Below are 18,567 nucleotides of genomic sequence, written 5' to 3'. Positions count from 1 at the left end.
AAAGGGTCCTCTGAGGTGACTCATAGAAATATAAGACTGCATGACCCAATCTGGCCCTTTTTAAGAAAAGTATGAAGCCATACTTCATACTTTTCTTATTTCAAAGAAAATAAGAAAATGAATTAGAGAGCTTATAGTCCAAGAGGTATAGAGGAGAAGCGGCTTATAGGAGATAAGCAAATTCATCAACATGATACAAACACTAGAGCTGGCATCAGCAGGTAAATCAAAGGAGTGCTGACATAGGCCACTGAAGTTGCTACAGTGTCAGCACAGGGTCAATTTTCATGGAAGTCCAGTAGGCAAATGTTCACAATAAACCTCTAAGGGAAACTAAGCCAATTTGTTTCTCATGATCTAAAAGAATATAAGGAAATAGCTTTGAAGAAGGGAAATAATCGCCTCTTTTATTACTGCGTACTAAGACAAAGGAAGGTTAATACCTTCCTCCACTCCCAGGATTCAGGGATCTCTGGGGAAGAGAGACAAGAAGACTGTAAGAACCAAGGTTGTTGGACAGCTACAATGAAACAGTGTTCTCCAGACAGCAGGGCAGTTGCTTATATGAACTCACGGCAATTGTGACAGCATCCACAAGACCTACACAACCTCAAGTCAGACAAAATCCAGCTTAGGGGGTGGAGCAGAAGTCCCAAGCCCAGGTAAGAACTAGACAACTGAGAGCTGCTAGGAGAGGGAGAGTCAGTTTTCTTCAAGTATGTGACACTGGGTAGGCTGACCAGGTTCCAGGGGATAGACCGCATTGAAGAACATTTGGGGACACAAATTAGACCTGATAGGCCTTAAAAATAATAACAGAGGACTTGAAATTGGGCAGGGGCAGTAAGAAGGGGTGCACATAGGAGGGAGTCTGAATATAATCAAAATACCGTGTATGAAATTCTTTTAAAATCAATATTTTTCAAAAATCAGCAAAATTTGAGACAAAAAAATGAATTTTCTATACTTTGTCTTCTTTTTCTTTTGGTATTTTTGAGACCAGGTCTCCCCTATAGCCCCACCTGTCCTGGAACTCACTATGTAGACCAGGCTAGCCTCTAACTCACAGAGATCTGCCTGCCTCTGCCTCAGGACTGCTGGGATTAATGGCATGTGCCACCATACCTGGCTTTTTATACTTCTTATGAAGCCTGTGTGACCGCACTGATGTCACAACTACTCTAGGTAGGCCTCATACGCAGTTTTTGTGCCAATCCTAGGAAAAAAATATGTCCCAAGAAGATTCATTAACAGAGACCACTTCAAGACAAGAAAAGTTCTGGTCTCAGGATTATCGGCATCAGTTGGGCCCCAGACCTGAGAGGGACCAAGAGTTCTTTCTCAGAATTTCTACACTATTCTCAATAATACCTTTTTTTTTTTTTTTGGTCTTTTTGAGACAGGGTCTCTCTGGATCTATGTATACCAGACTGGCCTCAATCTCACAGAGATCTGCCTGCCTCTGCCTTCTGAGTACTTAATTAAAGGTGTGTACCACCAGCAGTTAACTTTTTTTTTGATATATCATCCACATTTATTGTTCATTTTTTCCCTATGGTTTCTAGTTGGTATTATGAATAGATTTTTGAATTATGTTTTCTTTTATTTGATTAAAAAAAAACTTTTATTGAATTTTTGTGTATTTCATATAGAACATCTTTTAAAAACATATTTTATTTATTATTTTTATTTTATGTGTATGAGTGTGTTGCCTGCATGTATGTGAGTGCACCCATGTCATGCAATGCCACAGAGGTCAGAAGAGGGCTTCGGATTCCCCTGGAACTGGAGTTAATATGTATGAGTGTATTGCCTGTATATGTATGTAAGGGCACCCATATCGTGCAATACCAGCAAAAGTCAGGAGATGGTGTTGGATCTTCTGGAACTGGAAATGAAGCCTGATACTTCCTGTCCTAAACTGGTTTTTGATGGGCCTCCCAAAAAGTTTGATTCTGTTGAGCAGCTTCACCACATATGGAAGAGACACTTCACACTTAAAATTCACAAATGTAAACTGCTTCTGTTTACTACTTTTATCTTTTGGAATTTTCGCCTATATTCCTGTCCTGTCCTGATGGAACAGCTCGAAGTATCATCATCTTCTCCTTCACCTCCAGGCTGCTCACAAAGAGAATGTAGTCAGCTGCCCTGGCCACTCCCATCTCCACATCACCCCTTTCTCGGGCCTAGGCCAAAAGATCAAGGCCTTGGGTCCTAGACTGCCCACTCTAGTAAACCACATTCTGAAGTCATCAAGGTCACACTAGCTCTCAAGAGGGCATCTGAGGAACACCTAAAGAAATTTGATGAATGTTAACACCATGGATGAACTTTGAAGAAGACATTATACTAAATAAATAGAGACATAAAATAAACACTGCATTATTTCATGTACATGCATTATACTAAACAAATAAAAAAATGTATTATTTCATTTACATAAGGTAACTAGAATAGGCAAATCGTAAGCAGAAAGTAGATTATACGCTACCAGGGAATGAGGAAAGGTTAAATATAGTTGTACTGTCTGATATACCTCTGTGATGAGAAAGTTCTAGAAACGGACAGCGGTGTGGTTACACATTGTAACTGTAAATAATGTCACTGAATGGTACACGTTAAAATTCAAAAATCAAATTTCATGTATATTTTACCAGAATAATTTTTTAAAATACTGACAATAAAAATGATAGTAAGGACACTGAAAAACTAGGCTACTCACACAGATTAAACACAGAAGACAGAGTGAAGCAGCATGGAGTGGGCCACCACCTCCACAGTCAGCTGTAAATACTGGATCTTATCAGAATACCAGACTCTGGCGAGAAAAAGTCTTTCAGTCCTACAGTCTCTGGGATTTTTCCCTTTTGACTAAACATAAGTTGGGCAGGAATGCTGTAGCCTACCTACCTGCTGGTAGTATTTATCAGCCAAACCTCTAAACATTAAAGCAGAATTGAAATGTCAAAAGCATAGAAATCATAACAAAATTATCATCAAAAATTGATTTTCAATATGTACTCTGATCATTTATGGAATAACCCATGTTTTTAAGCCAGGTTTTGCTTTTTTTTTCCCTCCTTTCCTCACCTTCAATATATCCCACTTCCTTCTGCCCTCCAAGATTTCTAATGGGAAATTGGCTTAAGGTCCCCCTCAGGATCCCTTGTCCCTGCCAAGTCACTTCTGTATTTTCTCTTTGGCTGTTCACCTGTCTCTCAGTATGGGTCTTTCTGTGTTACCCTACTTGGAGTGCACTGGGGTTTTAGGACTTGTAGACTCAAGTCTTCAAAGTGGTTGAAGATGAGGTGGTTTTCTAATTATTGTTTTTGCAGTGGATCCAGGGTTCCACACATCCTAGGCCCCTACAAAGAACAACATCCCAAGTCCTTTATTATCTTTAAAAATAATCTTTCTGCCCTTTTATCTCTCCCTTCCTCTGAAACTCCTTACTGAATCTGAGGGAGCTCACAAGTCTCTTAAGCTGTGTTACCGTCTCTTTATCCTTTTGCACTGTCGGCTCTTCAACAATGTCAACTGTTTTATCTTCTGGATCACTTCTTCCACCTACCTAAGTCGAGGTTCTCTAACAAACTTCATTGCAGTTGTACTGTTCTTAGCTTCATAATTGTTGATTCATCACTGCAATAGCTGTATCTACTAATATACTCTTATTTTATTCACACATTGTTTTTATCCTTTTAGTTCCCTGTTTTTTTTTTTTTTTAAATCCTTTGGTCTTTGAGCATATTTTAAACAAATAATTTAAAGGCTTCGACTAGTATGTCCAAAATCTTCTTTTCTTCTGAGGTTATTTCTACCAATCCATTTAATTCTTATAATAAGCCATGTTATTTCTCTGTGTATAGTGTGACTTTTCTGCTGAAAAATCTGGCATTTGATTAACATAATGCTAAAAAAAAAATCACATTATCTCCTAGCTGCCTCAGGATTTTTCTATGTATGGTTTTTCCCAATAATGTTTTATTGTTTAGTGCTATAGGCATCAGTTTGAGACCTCCATTCTTATTTTATCGATTGAATGATTGACTGACTGACTGACTGACTGACTGACTGACTGACTGACTGACTGTTACAATACTCGAAATCAAACTCAGGACCTCGTGCATACAAGCATTCCTAGTCCTTGGTTTTTTGAGACAGGTTGGTCTTGAACATGCTACATAACCCATGCTGGTCTCAAATTCACATTCCTTCTGTCTCTTCCTCCCAAGCGCTTATAGATGTGTGCAATTATACTGAAACTTCTTTTGCAAAGGCTATTGCTTTTTTTTTTTTTTTCCGTCTTTTTGAAGCAGGGTCTCCCTGTAGCCCCAGCTGTCCTGGAACTCACTATGTAGACCAGGCTGGCCTTGAACTCACAGAGCTTCACCTGCCTCTGCCTCCCAAGTGTGCGCCACCACGCCCAGCAAAGACTATTGCTTTTTGATTGTGATCAAGGCAATCTGCTCTCCAGCTCTGTGCAGGACTCCTCCAACCCTTAAGTTTATTCTGAACCTAGGGATCTGACTGAAAAAAGTCTTCTTAGGTCTTTTATGAGCATGTGTCTAGCCTAGACACAAGCAGGGCTTTCAATATTCCCTAATATATATGATTGTTTTTGAATATTGTTTTAATGTTCATAGAAATTTTTATTCATAATAGTTCCTAAATGGAAATAATCTAAATGTCCATTGATAGAAGTAAATTTCCAATCAGAAGATTTGAATAGATGTGAATGCATTGAAACTGAAAGAAAATATGTATCAGGCAAACTGTTCTTTGACAATCAAGAGAGAAATTAAGGCACTGCCATATAACGAAAGCTGTGGGAGTTCATTACCATGAGACCTACACGAGAAATATGAAAAGCAGTCTAACTGGATTTAGGTTGAAATGAAAGCACAGTAGATAGTAACTTATAGCTGCAAGCTGATGTTAAGATTGCCACTAAAGGTAATTACATGAGTTAGCATTATTATAATTTAGTTTGTAACTCTGTGACTCCTGTATCTTCCCAGCCAGACTCTCTTTGGGCCTCCTTGTGTCTGTAGTCACTTTGTAGTTTTCACAAGCAGTGCTAGCTGCTCTTCTTGCCTGCTTTCCTGGCTATGTAAGAGAAACATATCCTGCATTAGTTCTCGGGTATCCCTGAGAGAAGTTATGACAGGAAACACATAACAATTTGCAAATAAAGTTGGCTCTGCATTCTCTCATTCAAGGGGAACAACTGGGAACCAGCTAACAACTGCTCAAGGTTACACAATAGCTACACCAGGGAGAGAAAGGCAAGGGATCAAAACACCAGCATGGGCTTTTCCTGCTGGTTAACAACAGCTTTTTCTCAATTTGACATTATTTGGTTGCTATAACCTGTGACTGAATTCAGAACCCCGAAAAAACTGGTTCATACAGTTCCCGAGTGGGGTTTGTTGCGTTTGTTTTCAGTGTTTCTGCAAGAGAACAAGAACCTAGAACACTCTAATCCACCGTTTTTGCTGAGATCACCGCAAACTAGCACTATCACTATTTTTTGATTTTGCCACTTTTGTTCAAATTTGCACCCAATTCCCAACTGTAATGTCAAGAGCCAAAAAGTTTTTAAGCAAAGTCATTGGGTTGTTAGTGAAGAGACACAGTTTCAACATATATGGTAAATGGCATGACAGAAATCTACACTGAACAGTGTGATTTGAATATGAGTGAATACCCCCTATAAGCTCATGTGTTTGAAGACTTGGTCCCCAGCTGGTACTGATGTTTGAGAAGGTTCTGGAGCCCTGCTAGAGGAAGTAGGTCACTGGGGTGAACCTCGAGGTTTTATAGCCTGGCCCCATTTTCTGTTTACTGTTTTCTGACTGGAGATGCAGTATGACCAGCTGTTGGCAGGCTTTCCCTGCCGTGATGGATTGTATCCCCTTGAACTGCAAGCCAAAATAAACCCCTCCTCCCTTAAGATGCTTCTTGTCAGGTATCTTGCCACAACAATAAGAAAAATAACTAATACACTAAACATAGACAAACTGTCAGAAGAGCTAAAATTCCAGCCCTGGCCTGTCTGACTCACTGTCTTTGCTATCAGTGATTTTTTAAATATTAAAATATTTTCATGCTGGGTGTGGTGGCGCACACCTTTAATTGCAGCACCCAGGAGGCAGAGGCAGGCTGGATCCCTGTGAGTTCAAGGCCAACCTGGTCTACATAGTGAGTTCCAGGACAGCTGGGGCTACAGGGAGACCCTGTCTCAAAAAGACCAAAAAAAAAAAAAAAAAAATTTCGTGTGTATGTGTATGCATGTGAGTATATGTCTGTGGGTGTGTATGTGTTCCCATACATGGAGGCCTTGGCATTGTTCTTCAGGAGCCATCTACCTTGTTTTATGAAAGTCTCTCACTGGGCTAGAGACCACAGATTAGGTTAGGCTGGCAGGCCAATGGCCGAGGGACACACCAGTCTCTGCATCTCCAGCTCTGGGATTCTAAGTGTATTACCCCCACTACCACCCAGGTTTTTCATACAGCTCTGGGGACCTAGCTTGTGTCCTCCATGGTTGCATAGCAAGCACCTCACTAAGCTATATCCCCAGCCCATGTTTGTTTTTTTAATTGACACACAGCAGCTTTATATATTCACGGGATAATGTCTCATTTTAATACATGAACACAATATGCATTTGACACTGGAGTTCTCACTCTTACTGGAAACTGGTGACAGGGCACTCTGGCTTATATGAGTTCCCAAAACTTAACTGCTTCAACTAGAACTAGAAAGTGTTTTCAAACCAGAAGAACCTAGTCCAGGATAGAGGGCTAGTCAATGTTATGCTTCTAATTCATCTTCAAAATTCTTCTGGATGCCAGGGCAGTAAAATACCATCATGAAACCAAGCTCCACTTTTACTTTTAGTGTACATTCAGTGTACAAAATAATGGGTTTCATAAAAAATGCTTTATATATGTTTTGATCATATTCACACACCTGATTTCTCTCTTTTGCCCTGCACCCAGCTCTCCTGGTCACCTTCCTCTTCCCAAAGTCTCTATTCTGCTTTTGTGTCTTTTTCTCTTTAAATCTAGCTTTCACATATGAGAGAAGAGATGGAACATTTGTCTGAAACTACCTGATCTCACTTAATATGGTACTTTCCATAACCATACATTTTCCTGAAGATGATGTATCATACACACACATGCACGCACGCACAATTTTGTAAAGAGTGCTGCAATAAACATGTATCTCTGTAGATGCCGACTTCAACAAAATGAGAATGATAAAGGCATGTCCAGAATGGGAGTATGTAGGTTCAATCCACAACATCATCCCCACCCCCAAAAAACAATCCAATAAAAATACTCTAGCCCAGTGCTGTTATATACCTAGGAATAGTAAAGTTGAGTGACATGGTAGTTTTACTTTTTAGTTTTTTGAGGAACCTACACAGTGGCTGAAATAATTTACATTCCCACCAACAGTATATAAGGGTTCCTTTTTCTGGCTACTCTTCCAGAGGACCCAGGTTCAGCTCCCAACAACATGGCAGCTCACGACTATCCTTAAGTCTAGTTCCATGGAATGGGACACCCTCTTCTTGTCTCTGCAGACACTGCACAACATGGGTGCACTGACATGTGTGTAGGCAAAATACTCATACACATAAAAATAAATAAATGAAATAATAAAAATTAAGAGCATGCGTGTGTTCAGGAATGGGACAAGTTTGTATCTGGTGTGGGGATGGTTATTAAATGAAAATCTCAGTGTATAACACAGGATGCCTCCGTAGGAGTTAGTTATTGGTCAGGAAGGTTCCAGAGGCACCCAAAACAACATAGGCCACTGCCATTGCTCTTGGCTACCTGCCATAACTAGATGTCAAAACCCTATTGCTGAAGACACTACTCACTTTAAATGCAGGACATACAGAAATCAACCTCAACTAATCAGGAAACTCTCTCCCTGCTTGCTAGCTTACACAATGCCAGAAGGTGCTATATAGACTGCTGGAGAAGAAAAGACACCAGTGGTCTCATCCAGTACTGGGTCCTGCAAATTCTAATTTCCTGGCAAGATATGCCCACTAGTGAAATAGTGGCTTGACAGTTATGGGGGCAACACAGTTTTCTAATTGGACATGGCATCTGTTCCACAGGCAGGATTTCATGCCTGGTACTGGAAATATGGTCAAAAGCCTATGTGTGGCACTCAACTTCGGTCAGAGAAGCTTCTTTTTGCTTGGGTAGAGACTCGAAGCTGGTTTAAGTGTTGATTATAAATAACTCTGAACACTTATCCATGAATAGGCACTTATCTCAAACTTCTGCCTCCCAAAGCTCAGGAATCACTGCAGAAGAGGGGACAGAAAAATTGTAAGAGCCAGAGGTGGCAGATGACCACAGGAAATGGTTTTCTAGACAGCTGCTCAGTTATTCATATGAACTCATAGTAATGGTGACAGCACGTACAAGTCCCATGGAAGCTCAAATCAGACAAAATCCCAGCATAGACAAGGGGAAATGGGTAAGAAACCCCAACCCAACCTAAGGAAATTGTGCCTACTGATGACTGCTGGGAGGGTGAGAGTCAGTCTCTTTCAAGGATACGACTCTTAGTCAGTTAACCAGACTCCACTGGATGGACCCAGACTGAAGGATATTTGGACACACAAATTAGACTCTATAGGTCATATATACCTATTTTATATATAGGTATATATTTACATCATATATATAATAGAGTACATTAAATTGGGTGGGAGCAATAAGGGGAGGTGTGGATAGAGGAGGGAATTTAAATACCATTAAATTATATCATATGAAAACTGAGATGGTTTCAACGGTTAAGAGCACTGGCTGCTCTTGCAGAGGATCTGGGTTTGGTTCCCAGAACCCATATGGTGGTTAACAACTATCTGTAATTCCATCTCCAGGGGATCTGACGCCCTCTTCTGATCTCCATAAGCGCTGCACGACAAGTGCACTTACCTATATGCAGGCAATACACACATATGCTAAAATATAAAATAAAATAAAATATAAAATAAAATAAAATAAATAAAATTTAAAAAAATAAAATAATAAAATAAAAATGAGATGGCTCAGTGGTTAAGAGCACTGGCTGCCCTTGCAGAAAAAAAAAAACAACTCTGAGCACTCAACTGTAGATGGGTCAAATTTACCAACCTTCCACCATACGCTCAGGGAATGTTGTGAAAGTCGGGGGTGGAAAGAACGTAAACGCTGGCAGATGGGGAGGAGACCTGTGAAATGTTGACTTCTGGACATGACATGGCCATTGCACACACCAACTCACAGCAGCTGTGGTTACCCACACAAGATCTGCAAAAGATCAAACCAGTCAAAATTCCAGCACGGACAGGGAGGGGCCCCAAGGCTCCAACCTATCAAAGCAGCAGCTGCTGGCTGTCTCCTTTGAGGACATGGCTGCTGGTAGGTTACTCTTGTCCCAGTAGAGAGCTGTATACCCATATGCAGCAACAGTTGAACTCAGGGTTATTAACAAAAATAAATTAAAAGGGGACTTAATGTTGGTAGATGGTGTAGAGTACACTAGGGGCACTGAGTGAGGTAGTGGTGGATGGATATGATCAATATATTGTATAAACATATGAAACTTTCAAAGAATAAAGCATCATTAAAAAATAAAATAAAATAGAAAGAAATGGTGGTGCAGGCCTCTAATCTCAGCACTAGGGAGGATAAGGCAAGAGAGTCAAGAGTGTGAGGCAAGGGCTAGAGAGACAGCTCAGCAGTTGAGAGCACTTACTGCTCTTGCAGAGAACTCAACTTTGGTTCTCAGCACCCGCATGATGGCTCATCATAACCATTTGTAATGACAGCTCCAGGGGATCTGATGTGCTCTTCTGGCTCCCTTGGACTCCTGCACACATGTGGTGCATATAAGCTCATGCAGAACATATAAGCTTACAGAGGCACTCACATATACACATAGAAATAAATAAATCTGTTCTCAAAAAGAGTGTGAGGCCAGCCTCTCACGTATAGAGAATTCAAAGCCAATTAGGGATTTACAGTGAGACCTTGTCTCAAAAAAGAGGAGGGCTGAGGGAGGTTGGTATGTTTGAAAATACTTCATCTATGATATAATTACTTATTCCCCAAATACTAAGATGGTCCAAAGGCAAGGCTATTCTAGACTGTATCAGAGACAGATTATCTATAGCACAATGAGAGCAAGTGAGCAAACAGGAGATAAGTTATTGATGTCCTTTTTTAATATGCATTTAAATTTTTTTTAACTTTTACAAAAACTTTATTGAGAATTTCATACATGCATATAAGGTGTTTTGATCAAATCCTTAAGACATAAACTAGGTGTTGAACAGCTAGATTTAATCAGTGAGATTTGGGGGGAAAGAAACAAACTGGGCTTCAGAAAGATTACCCACAGTACAGCTTTGCTCCCAAATTTAGCATAGTAGAATCTGTTGTTTCGCTGTTGATAAATGTTTATTTTATGGTTTTATCTGTTGCCTAGTTTCAAATATGCCATTTTAATTTCTCAGCATTTTTTAAACCGACATACAAAGTAACAGCCTTCATCAGGACATTTTCATACATACTTTGTTTTGGTTAATTCTCCTTCTCTACTCCTCTCTTCCACCCACTCCCCCAGCTGCCTTGTACCTTTCCACCTCAGTAGTTCCCTGGTCTACTTTCATAGCAGAATCTAGCATAGAGTTTTCCATAGAGGAAGGCCTGACCATGAGACTGGGCTTTATTACTGTAGGTCTATTAGGTTTCCTCAACCATCTTCAATGGTGTCATCCTCAGACCTACCTACAATGCACCCCCGTCTGTGTGTTTCCATTTGAACAATACTACTGCATCAGGAAAGATGCAGTACTGTGCAGAGAAGTCAGTCAGTTCTGAACCTTGCCTTGAGTTGCAGAAACATGGGCCACCCACAAATAATTCATACAGGTCCTTCCCAATAAGGAGGTTTTTCTCTCAAATCTCAGAAAAATATGACAGAGTCATCATACACATGAAGAAATCTGTAGAGCACTCCAACTCTGGCTTGTCAGAGAGATGATGACAGGGATGGAACACACAGGGCCTTTCATCTACAGATAAGACACAGTCTTGAGCAACAGCCTCTTCCTCATTTGGTCAGCGTTCTGAGCCAGAGGACCTCAGGTCATTTCCTAATGTTTATATCCTCTGGTTAGGAAGATAGGACCAAGATTTATCAGCATCCCACCCTACTGGATACTATATATATAAGGAAACTTTATCCCTTCCCTGGGAAGAAAAGGGTAGTCAAAAGAAGGAATATTGGGGAAAAAAAAAACAAAACTGCCAGCTACAGAATATAAAACTTCACATATGAGCAGCCAGTCAGCAGAGAGGACAGGCCACAAGTGAGACCTTTAAACACAGACAGCATTATTTTGACAGGCACCACATATGATACTTAGTTGCTGCTTGTTAGGTCAGCTGACTATTCTGCAATAGAAAATCGCCAACAAGCCTGCAGAACTGATGCCTATTGTACAGAAAAGGACAAAGCAGACACGACTCCTGATAAGTAATGAAGCCAGGGAAGCCAACAGGTAAGCACACCATGATACAAGGATATTAATGAGCTGTACATTTTGAGTGCGGCCTGGGCTGTCTCACAACACATTCTGAACACTGACTGAGCCTCCCAGCATCCCCTGAACCCAGTAAGAATTACTGCATGCATTTCCCAGGCAGGGAAGCACAGCCTAGAAAGGTTAGTGGCAACAGGGCTGTCAAGATGAAAAGTCAGGATGGATTCCTAATTCCTACATCCTGTTTTAGTTCATAATTTTTCTTAAAGGAAATATGTTAAAATCTACCCAAAAATAAAAGAGAGCAATAGATATGTGCAAAGAAGATTTGAAACTTAAAGGAAGACATGAGTCAGACCCTGAAGCCTAAACTGATAGCCCATTGTTTTACTGAAACATTGTCTTGGATGAGTTTGCAAGGGAAGTGGCCTAAAAAAGTACTTAGCGTGATGTGCAGTTGGCACAGTCATCTTCAACCCAACACCTCTTCCTCTCAGTAAAGACATGGAACTGAGTCAAGGGAGAATGCAGGAACAGGCACATGAGGATGATAAGGCAGGAAAGGAAATACTGATGCTCTGACATCCACAATGGCCTTCCTCATTTGCAGGGTTCCTCAGATTCTTCTCCGGAGCTACTGTGTTCTTCATTTCCCCTTCCCTTTCCTTATCTGGAACAATTGTAGCAGCTGTGAACAACAACTGTCGCTTCCTCCTTCAGTTTTGAAAGACCTGTTAGAAATTCTTCCAGGGTCTAGGACGACAGACAAGTTATACGAAGAACACTTCACTTGTTTAAAATACTATTTCCCTAAGTCAGACTCAGCACAGCAAACATGCTTTCTCTCATATGCATAATCTAAATATATATGAACACAGTTGTGGAACATGGAAGTAGAAGGGGGACAATAGAAGAGGTCTAAAGGGAGGGCCGAGGAGCTAACAAGAGGGACGGGGAGAAAGAAAATTGTACATATTTCCTCATATATTTGAAATCTACATTTATAGATAAAGAAGAAAGAGACAGACAGACAGACAATGAAAGATGAAGGGGGGGGCTTTTGGGGGACAGAAAGGGGCCAGTGGGGAAGGGGGAGGTAAATACATGCAAGGGGGACAGGAAAATACATGCAAGGTATATTTCAAGTATATATGAAATGTCACAATGAAACTCAGTATTTTGTATGCTTACTAAAAAAGCTAATTTTCAAAACATTTCAAAATACCATTGTCCAACACATCTCCTCATTCACTGCAATAAAAATATTCTGAATTCTAATTCAGCAGGCTGGAAATCTTTATATTTTTCCCAAGCATACCTGGAGATTCTTACATGCAGTCCTGACATACATGCAGTATTGATAAGTTACTCATTCTGTGGGAGGCAGGCCACAAATCTGAACTTAGAAACATGGCCTACTGTTCAGCATGAAGATATTTCTGCTTCCCTTTACAATTTTGCAGAGTTGCTGGCTGTAAGATGCTTCTAGACCCTTGGGTAAAACCAACCAATAATATAAAATATAACAAAAACGTACTTAAATCATAAGAGATGTTGAAGTGTAAAATGGCATTAGTTTCAGCCCACAGACTTCTTAGTTCAGTAGAGGTCAACTTACGCTTACTGTTCCAAGAACTACACAGTGCAAACTAAATTCCAATGACCAATCAACCCACATTAACATACTTCAGAGTTTCACTGTGCAAACTATGTGTCTTTTTTTTAAATTAAAGTCAAGTGAACAGGAGACTAGATCTAGAAACTCAAGAGTTAAATGATACAATAATGAGAGGACTTCTAACAATGGCTATTATTTAACTACAGGGTCAACTAAAAGAGAAAAATCAACAATCTTAGCATTTCGTGGAAAATTATACCAGGATTTATACTCATGCTAAACCAGGATGGAAATTTTCTTTAAAAAAATATTTTCACTCTATGATACATTGTTTGTTAAGAACCAGTTTATGTATTCCTGGCTCTCAAAAGATTTATATTTAGCCTTCTGGCATTATGTCCAGTTTGCCGGACCAAGACTCAAGCAGTGCAGATGCACGTCAGCAGACAGTACTGTGGGACTGCACTGGCCCATTGGGGCTCAAGTCTAAATATAAAGCAGTAACACAAACTTTTTCATGGAGACTAAGTACATGTTTATTCTTTAAAACAGAATGCTTTTTAACACTTGCTTAGCAAAATCCACCTTAAAAAATACATTTTATTAAACAGCAACTTTGCAACAATATTTCAGTTCATTAACCAATTTTTACGAGTAAGAACTGAAGGATAAAGAACACATAGCACAATTTCCTAACACATTCACCTATACATACAGCAGACTATAAATCAACTTCAACAGGTTCTAACCATAACACAGCTGGTTTTAGCGGCTTATAACTCCTTTGTGATCTAAGCTAAAATAAATGCTAACACAATCAAGTAAATCCTTAAAGTCCAAGCCTGACTGGTTATGCACACCTGCAATCCCAGCACGTGGGGTAAGGCAGGAGGATCATCAGTGTGAGGCCAGTCTGGCCTACAGAGAAAGACTCTTGTCAAAAAAAATTCAAAATAAATCTGGCTGGAGCTATTAATTTTATGTATCAACTTGGAGGATGCTTATGTATGATATTACCATTTAAATTTCTAACTGGGTTCCAGAGCATCATTAGATCTTATCCTAAAATCAGTTAAAGGCCTAAATAAAACTAAAGACTAACCTCCCCCTGCTTCATCAAAAGCCCTTTGGACGTCACTGGCACCATCAGCTCTCTAGGGGCTCCAGGCTGAAAATTCTGAACTTACCAGCTTTCGTTTTACACAATTACGATAAGAGAATTCTGTTTCTCTGAAGAATACTGACATAATAATGCTCTAGCTATGGTACTTCTTAGAAGAAAAATCTATGAGATTCCACTGTACATAGGCTTGTAAAGGTTACTCAAAGAGCAGAGAGAGGGCAGTATCTTGTAACATTCCAATATTATTAGCAGGAAGACATCAGACGAGATACTGTTTCTGTTTGACTCTACTTTCTCCAAATTCAAGTCACTACAGATTTTTTTTTTTAAGATTTGTGTTTTTAATTATGTGTATATGGGTAGGGGAGGAGTTGTGCATATGAGTGTAATGCCCATGGAGGCCAGAAGAAGGTGTAGGGTTCCCTGGAGTTGCAAGTGGTTATGAGCCACCTGACACAGGTGCTAGGAACTGAACTTAGGTCCTCTTTAAGAAGCATACATACTCTTAATGTATCTCGCTATCCCCACCACCAAATATATCTTAAGCACAAATCTGATTAATCTAATAATATAAAAGTAGAGTGAAACACCATTTAGCAATACCTTAGATGGCAGTGATCAAAGAAATAACTGTCCTGGAAGAAGTATTACCTATCCTCTGTCTTCTCTCTAATATAAGTAGAAGGTCCAAGGAAGACACAGGGAAGATATTACTGTTGTGTTAATGGAAGCTGTGGGAGAAGACCCAAAAGGAGAAAAGGGGACAGCTGAGTTGTACTTATTTTTTCAGTACCAAACTACCAAGTAAAAATATGGATGAAGCACCCTAAGCTAGGGGCATGCCTCTGGACTTCATCTGCACCATAGGTTTTTCTGGGAAGAGAGAAGGAAGGAGAAGGCAGCAAATGAGACTAGGGGCAGGAGCAGGGAGAAGAAAGGCGGAAGGGAAAGAATGACCAGAAAAACAGTACCACCTCTACCATAGCAGATCAACGGTTTCCAACTTTTTAAATCATTCAGAAAGTCTGTATAATGAAACAGCTGAATGGCATCCCCCATTTTACCTGCCATACATTTAGCTTTGCACTGAAATAAGTAATAAATTATAATATACTTGGGGGCAGCATGCTCATATGAATCAGCACTGTTAACAGCAGACTACTCAGACCAAACATAAAATATTCTTGGCTCTAAAGCTTAGATAAACACATAAAAATCATCCTATCTCTTTCCATGGGACCCATCTCCGAGGTACTGAGGCACGACAAATGATTATGACTAAACACAGAACATGTGTCAGGGCTTATTCTTGTTCTGTAAAACACCTCATCTGCAAACACATCACCCTTAACACTTGTCCTGAATGGAAGACCTTGGCATGAAACGACTCTCTGTGTGAGCCAGTCCTGTAGGTACTATTTGCATCTGATTACAGATTCTAGTATCAGAATTCCAAGACAGGAATATGTGCTCTCATATGCTACAAAGAATAATTCAAAGTTATATTTGCATTCCAACTGCAGAAACTTTGCAATTGATAATCTCCTATTCTGCTTAGCTCTCTAGGGGCCACTCTGTCTTTGCATCCTCAAGAGGTTCATGGAAACAGCCATAGCTGTTGTCAAGAGCAGTACAGGAGCAGGATCCTACTTTAGAATCTGAATGAAATAGCTTCATGGACCCTAGACTGAAAATGGTAAGGTGATCTAACCTACCACAGACCACTGTAAAGAAGATAGAAGTGAGGCCTACAAGATAGTCCGGGGGGTTAAGGCACTTGCCCACAAGTCCAATGACCTGATTTTAATCCCTAGGACCCACATGGTAGGAAAACTGACTCCTGCAAGTTTTCCTCTGACCCTCACATGCACACATAAACAAGATAAATAAATGTAATTTTAAACAGAAAAAAGAAGACAGGGATGAGTTGTTTTATTTCATTGACATAACAGTAAGAAACATATTCAAGCTGCTTGGCCTTTAGGGTTAACATGTTAAAAGGAAAATAAGCTGTAAAATTCTTCAATGGTAAAGGAAATATTGAAGGATGAGGAAAGCTGAGGGTTGGCCTTTATAAAAAAGTTAAATCTGTATATGTTCACATTAGTTTTAGTGCAATGCCACCACAGTAGAAGAAGGATGTAAACTACCAAGCATTTCACTAAAATAGGATTCAGAAAATCTTTTCCAATCCACAACCACTGACTAACACACAATAAAAGCAAATGAATTTTATTTTTCTTTCCTCAGTGAAAATAAAAATGCTCAAAGCAGCTAGTGTGCTAGTGCACTGCCTGTAATTCCAGCACCACTGAGAATACTGAGGCAGAGTGGGGAGGAGGCCGAGGTTCACTTTGGTTGCACAGCAAGTGAGAGGCCTGCCTGGGTACAGTGAGACCTTGCTTCACAGAAGAAAAGAAATCCAACTATTTATATATCCAATTAAAACATGAAAGAAGAAACACATGTATATTCATTGTATAAATCACACAAATGCAGACCGTATGATAAACATAGTCAATGAATACAACTAATAATTCAAAATAAATATTTAGTTTTATATTTAAGGAAACAAGCCAATATAAGAGTAAAATCTTTACTTTAATGCTACATAAACAGTCAGAAATAAATATATAAAGTCCAGTGAATGAATGAAGAAATTCATAAATATAATAAAAGGACAAAAATGACAAAAGCATAAAAGAGAAAAGAAAAGGCAATGCACAGAGTCAGGTAGGCCATGCCATTACAGTACAAGTGATTTTACAAATATTAATAGTGGAAGCCTTGGATAACCATTCTAACAAGTGAGCTTTGGTTTCTTTTTAACTGAAAACTACCATTCATTTGTTTTTAAATGGTTCTACTATAGACAAGAAAATCAGAGATTTCCTATTTTAAGAGGAACGTATTCTTTAGAAGCCATTGTGAAGACAACCATTTCAGAAAAAAAAAAAAGAAAACAAAGCAATGGTTTTCCTAGCTTGATTTTTTTTATATTTTATTTATTATTTTTATTTCATGTGTATGAGTGTATTGCCCGCATGTATGTGAGTGCACCCATGTCGTACAATGCCGCGGAGGTCAGAAGACAGCTTAGGATTCCCCTGGAACTGGAGTTAAGGACGGTTCATAGCTGCCATGTGGGTGCTGGGAATCAAACCTGGGTCCTCTGCAAGAGCAGTCAGTGCTTTTAACCTCTGTGCCATCTCTCTAGCCCCCCAGCTTGATTTCTTTACTGTTAATTTCAACTAACAAAATTCAATTAATTTAGTCTTGCCAAAGATATATATTTTTATATCAAAAGCCACTATGAAAAAATAATCATAGCATTTTTTTTGTTGGTTGGGTTTAATAAAATAAAATACAATGTCACTATCTATGAAATACCTTGCTTTAATAAACAACTTTTAAAAGACGCCAGGAAAGACTCCCTAATGTGATTTCTATATAGGCTGCTGCATGGTGAATACATGACTAAGCATTTGTCAACACTGTTAGAAATGTATATCACAAAGAGTAAACTTTATTGAATAAAGACTTATAAAAATAAGCCAGGGTGTTCAGAGAACAAAATGGACCACAGACTGTGCAAAGGAAGCTGTATTACAATAACATAAACTCATTCACAGGGATCCCTGACGTAAACAGCATTGGAAAGAGCATTCTAAGTGGATATTACAAAGCTACCAAGAAAGTAAAACACTTAAAACACCAAACTCGAGGCCAGAAAGATGGCTCAGTGGTTAAGAGCACTGGCTGCTCTTGCAGAGGACCCTGGTTCAAATTCCAGCATCCATACAGCAGCTAAGAACCATCAGTAACTCCAGTTCTACGGGCTCTGATACCTTCTTCTGTCCTCTGTGGGCATTGCATGACACAGGTGCACTTATATACATGCAGCAATACACTCGTATACATAAAATAAAAATAAATAAAATTGTTTAAAAAGAAACAAAACACTGCACTTTTTTTCACAGCAGTACAGGTTAGCAACTCAGAAAAAAGGAACACCTTCATATATACGAGTTACACAAATAATTACAACTATTTTGTAAATAATGAGCCAAGTTTCTCACAGAGAATATAATGAATATGCAAAGAGGAAATTAAGGGATACCAGGGCTGGAGAGATGGCTCAGCGGTTAAGAGCACTGACTGCTCTTGCGGAGGACCCAGGTTTGGTTCCCAGCACCCACATGGTGGCTACGAACCATCCTTAACTCCAGTTCCAGGGGAATCCGAAGC

At 39.5% G+C, this 18,567-nt stretch overlaps 1 protein-coding gene across 2 annotated transcripts in view; it reads right to left on the bottom strand.

The window, feature by feature from the left end:
- Jam3 (junctional adhesion molecule 3) overlaps nt 1-18,567 on the bottom strand; it is an 87,975-nt gene that overhangs the window by 11,770 nt on the left and 57,638 nt on the right. The window contains exon 2 of one of the 2 annotated variants that reach the window (XM_029556694.1): nt 9,183-9,338. The exons of the other annotated variant lie outside the window; for it this stretch is intronic. Coding sequence (XP_029412554.1) covers nt 9,183-9,338 — 156 coding nt within the window. The remainder of the gene's footprint in view (nt 1-9,182; nt 9,339-18,567) is intronic. 2 annotated transcript variants of the gene reach the window in all.

The sequence above is a fragment of the Nannospalax galili genome, unplaced genomic scaffold (assembly GCF_000622305.1).
Source record: "Nannospalax galili isolate Female #2095 unplaced genomic scaffold, S.galili_v1.0 scaffold66, whole genome shotgun sequence".
Taxonomy (NCBI): domain Eukaryota; kingdom Metazoa; phylum Chordata; class Mammalia; order Rodentia; family Spalacidae; genus Nannospalax; species Nannospalax galili.
The sequence above is the reverse complement of the archived record's forward strand: the minus strand, read 5'-3'. Positions and strand labels throughout refer to the sequence as shown.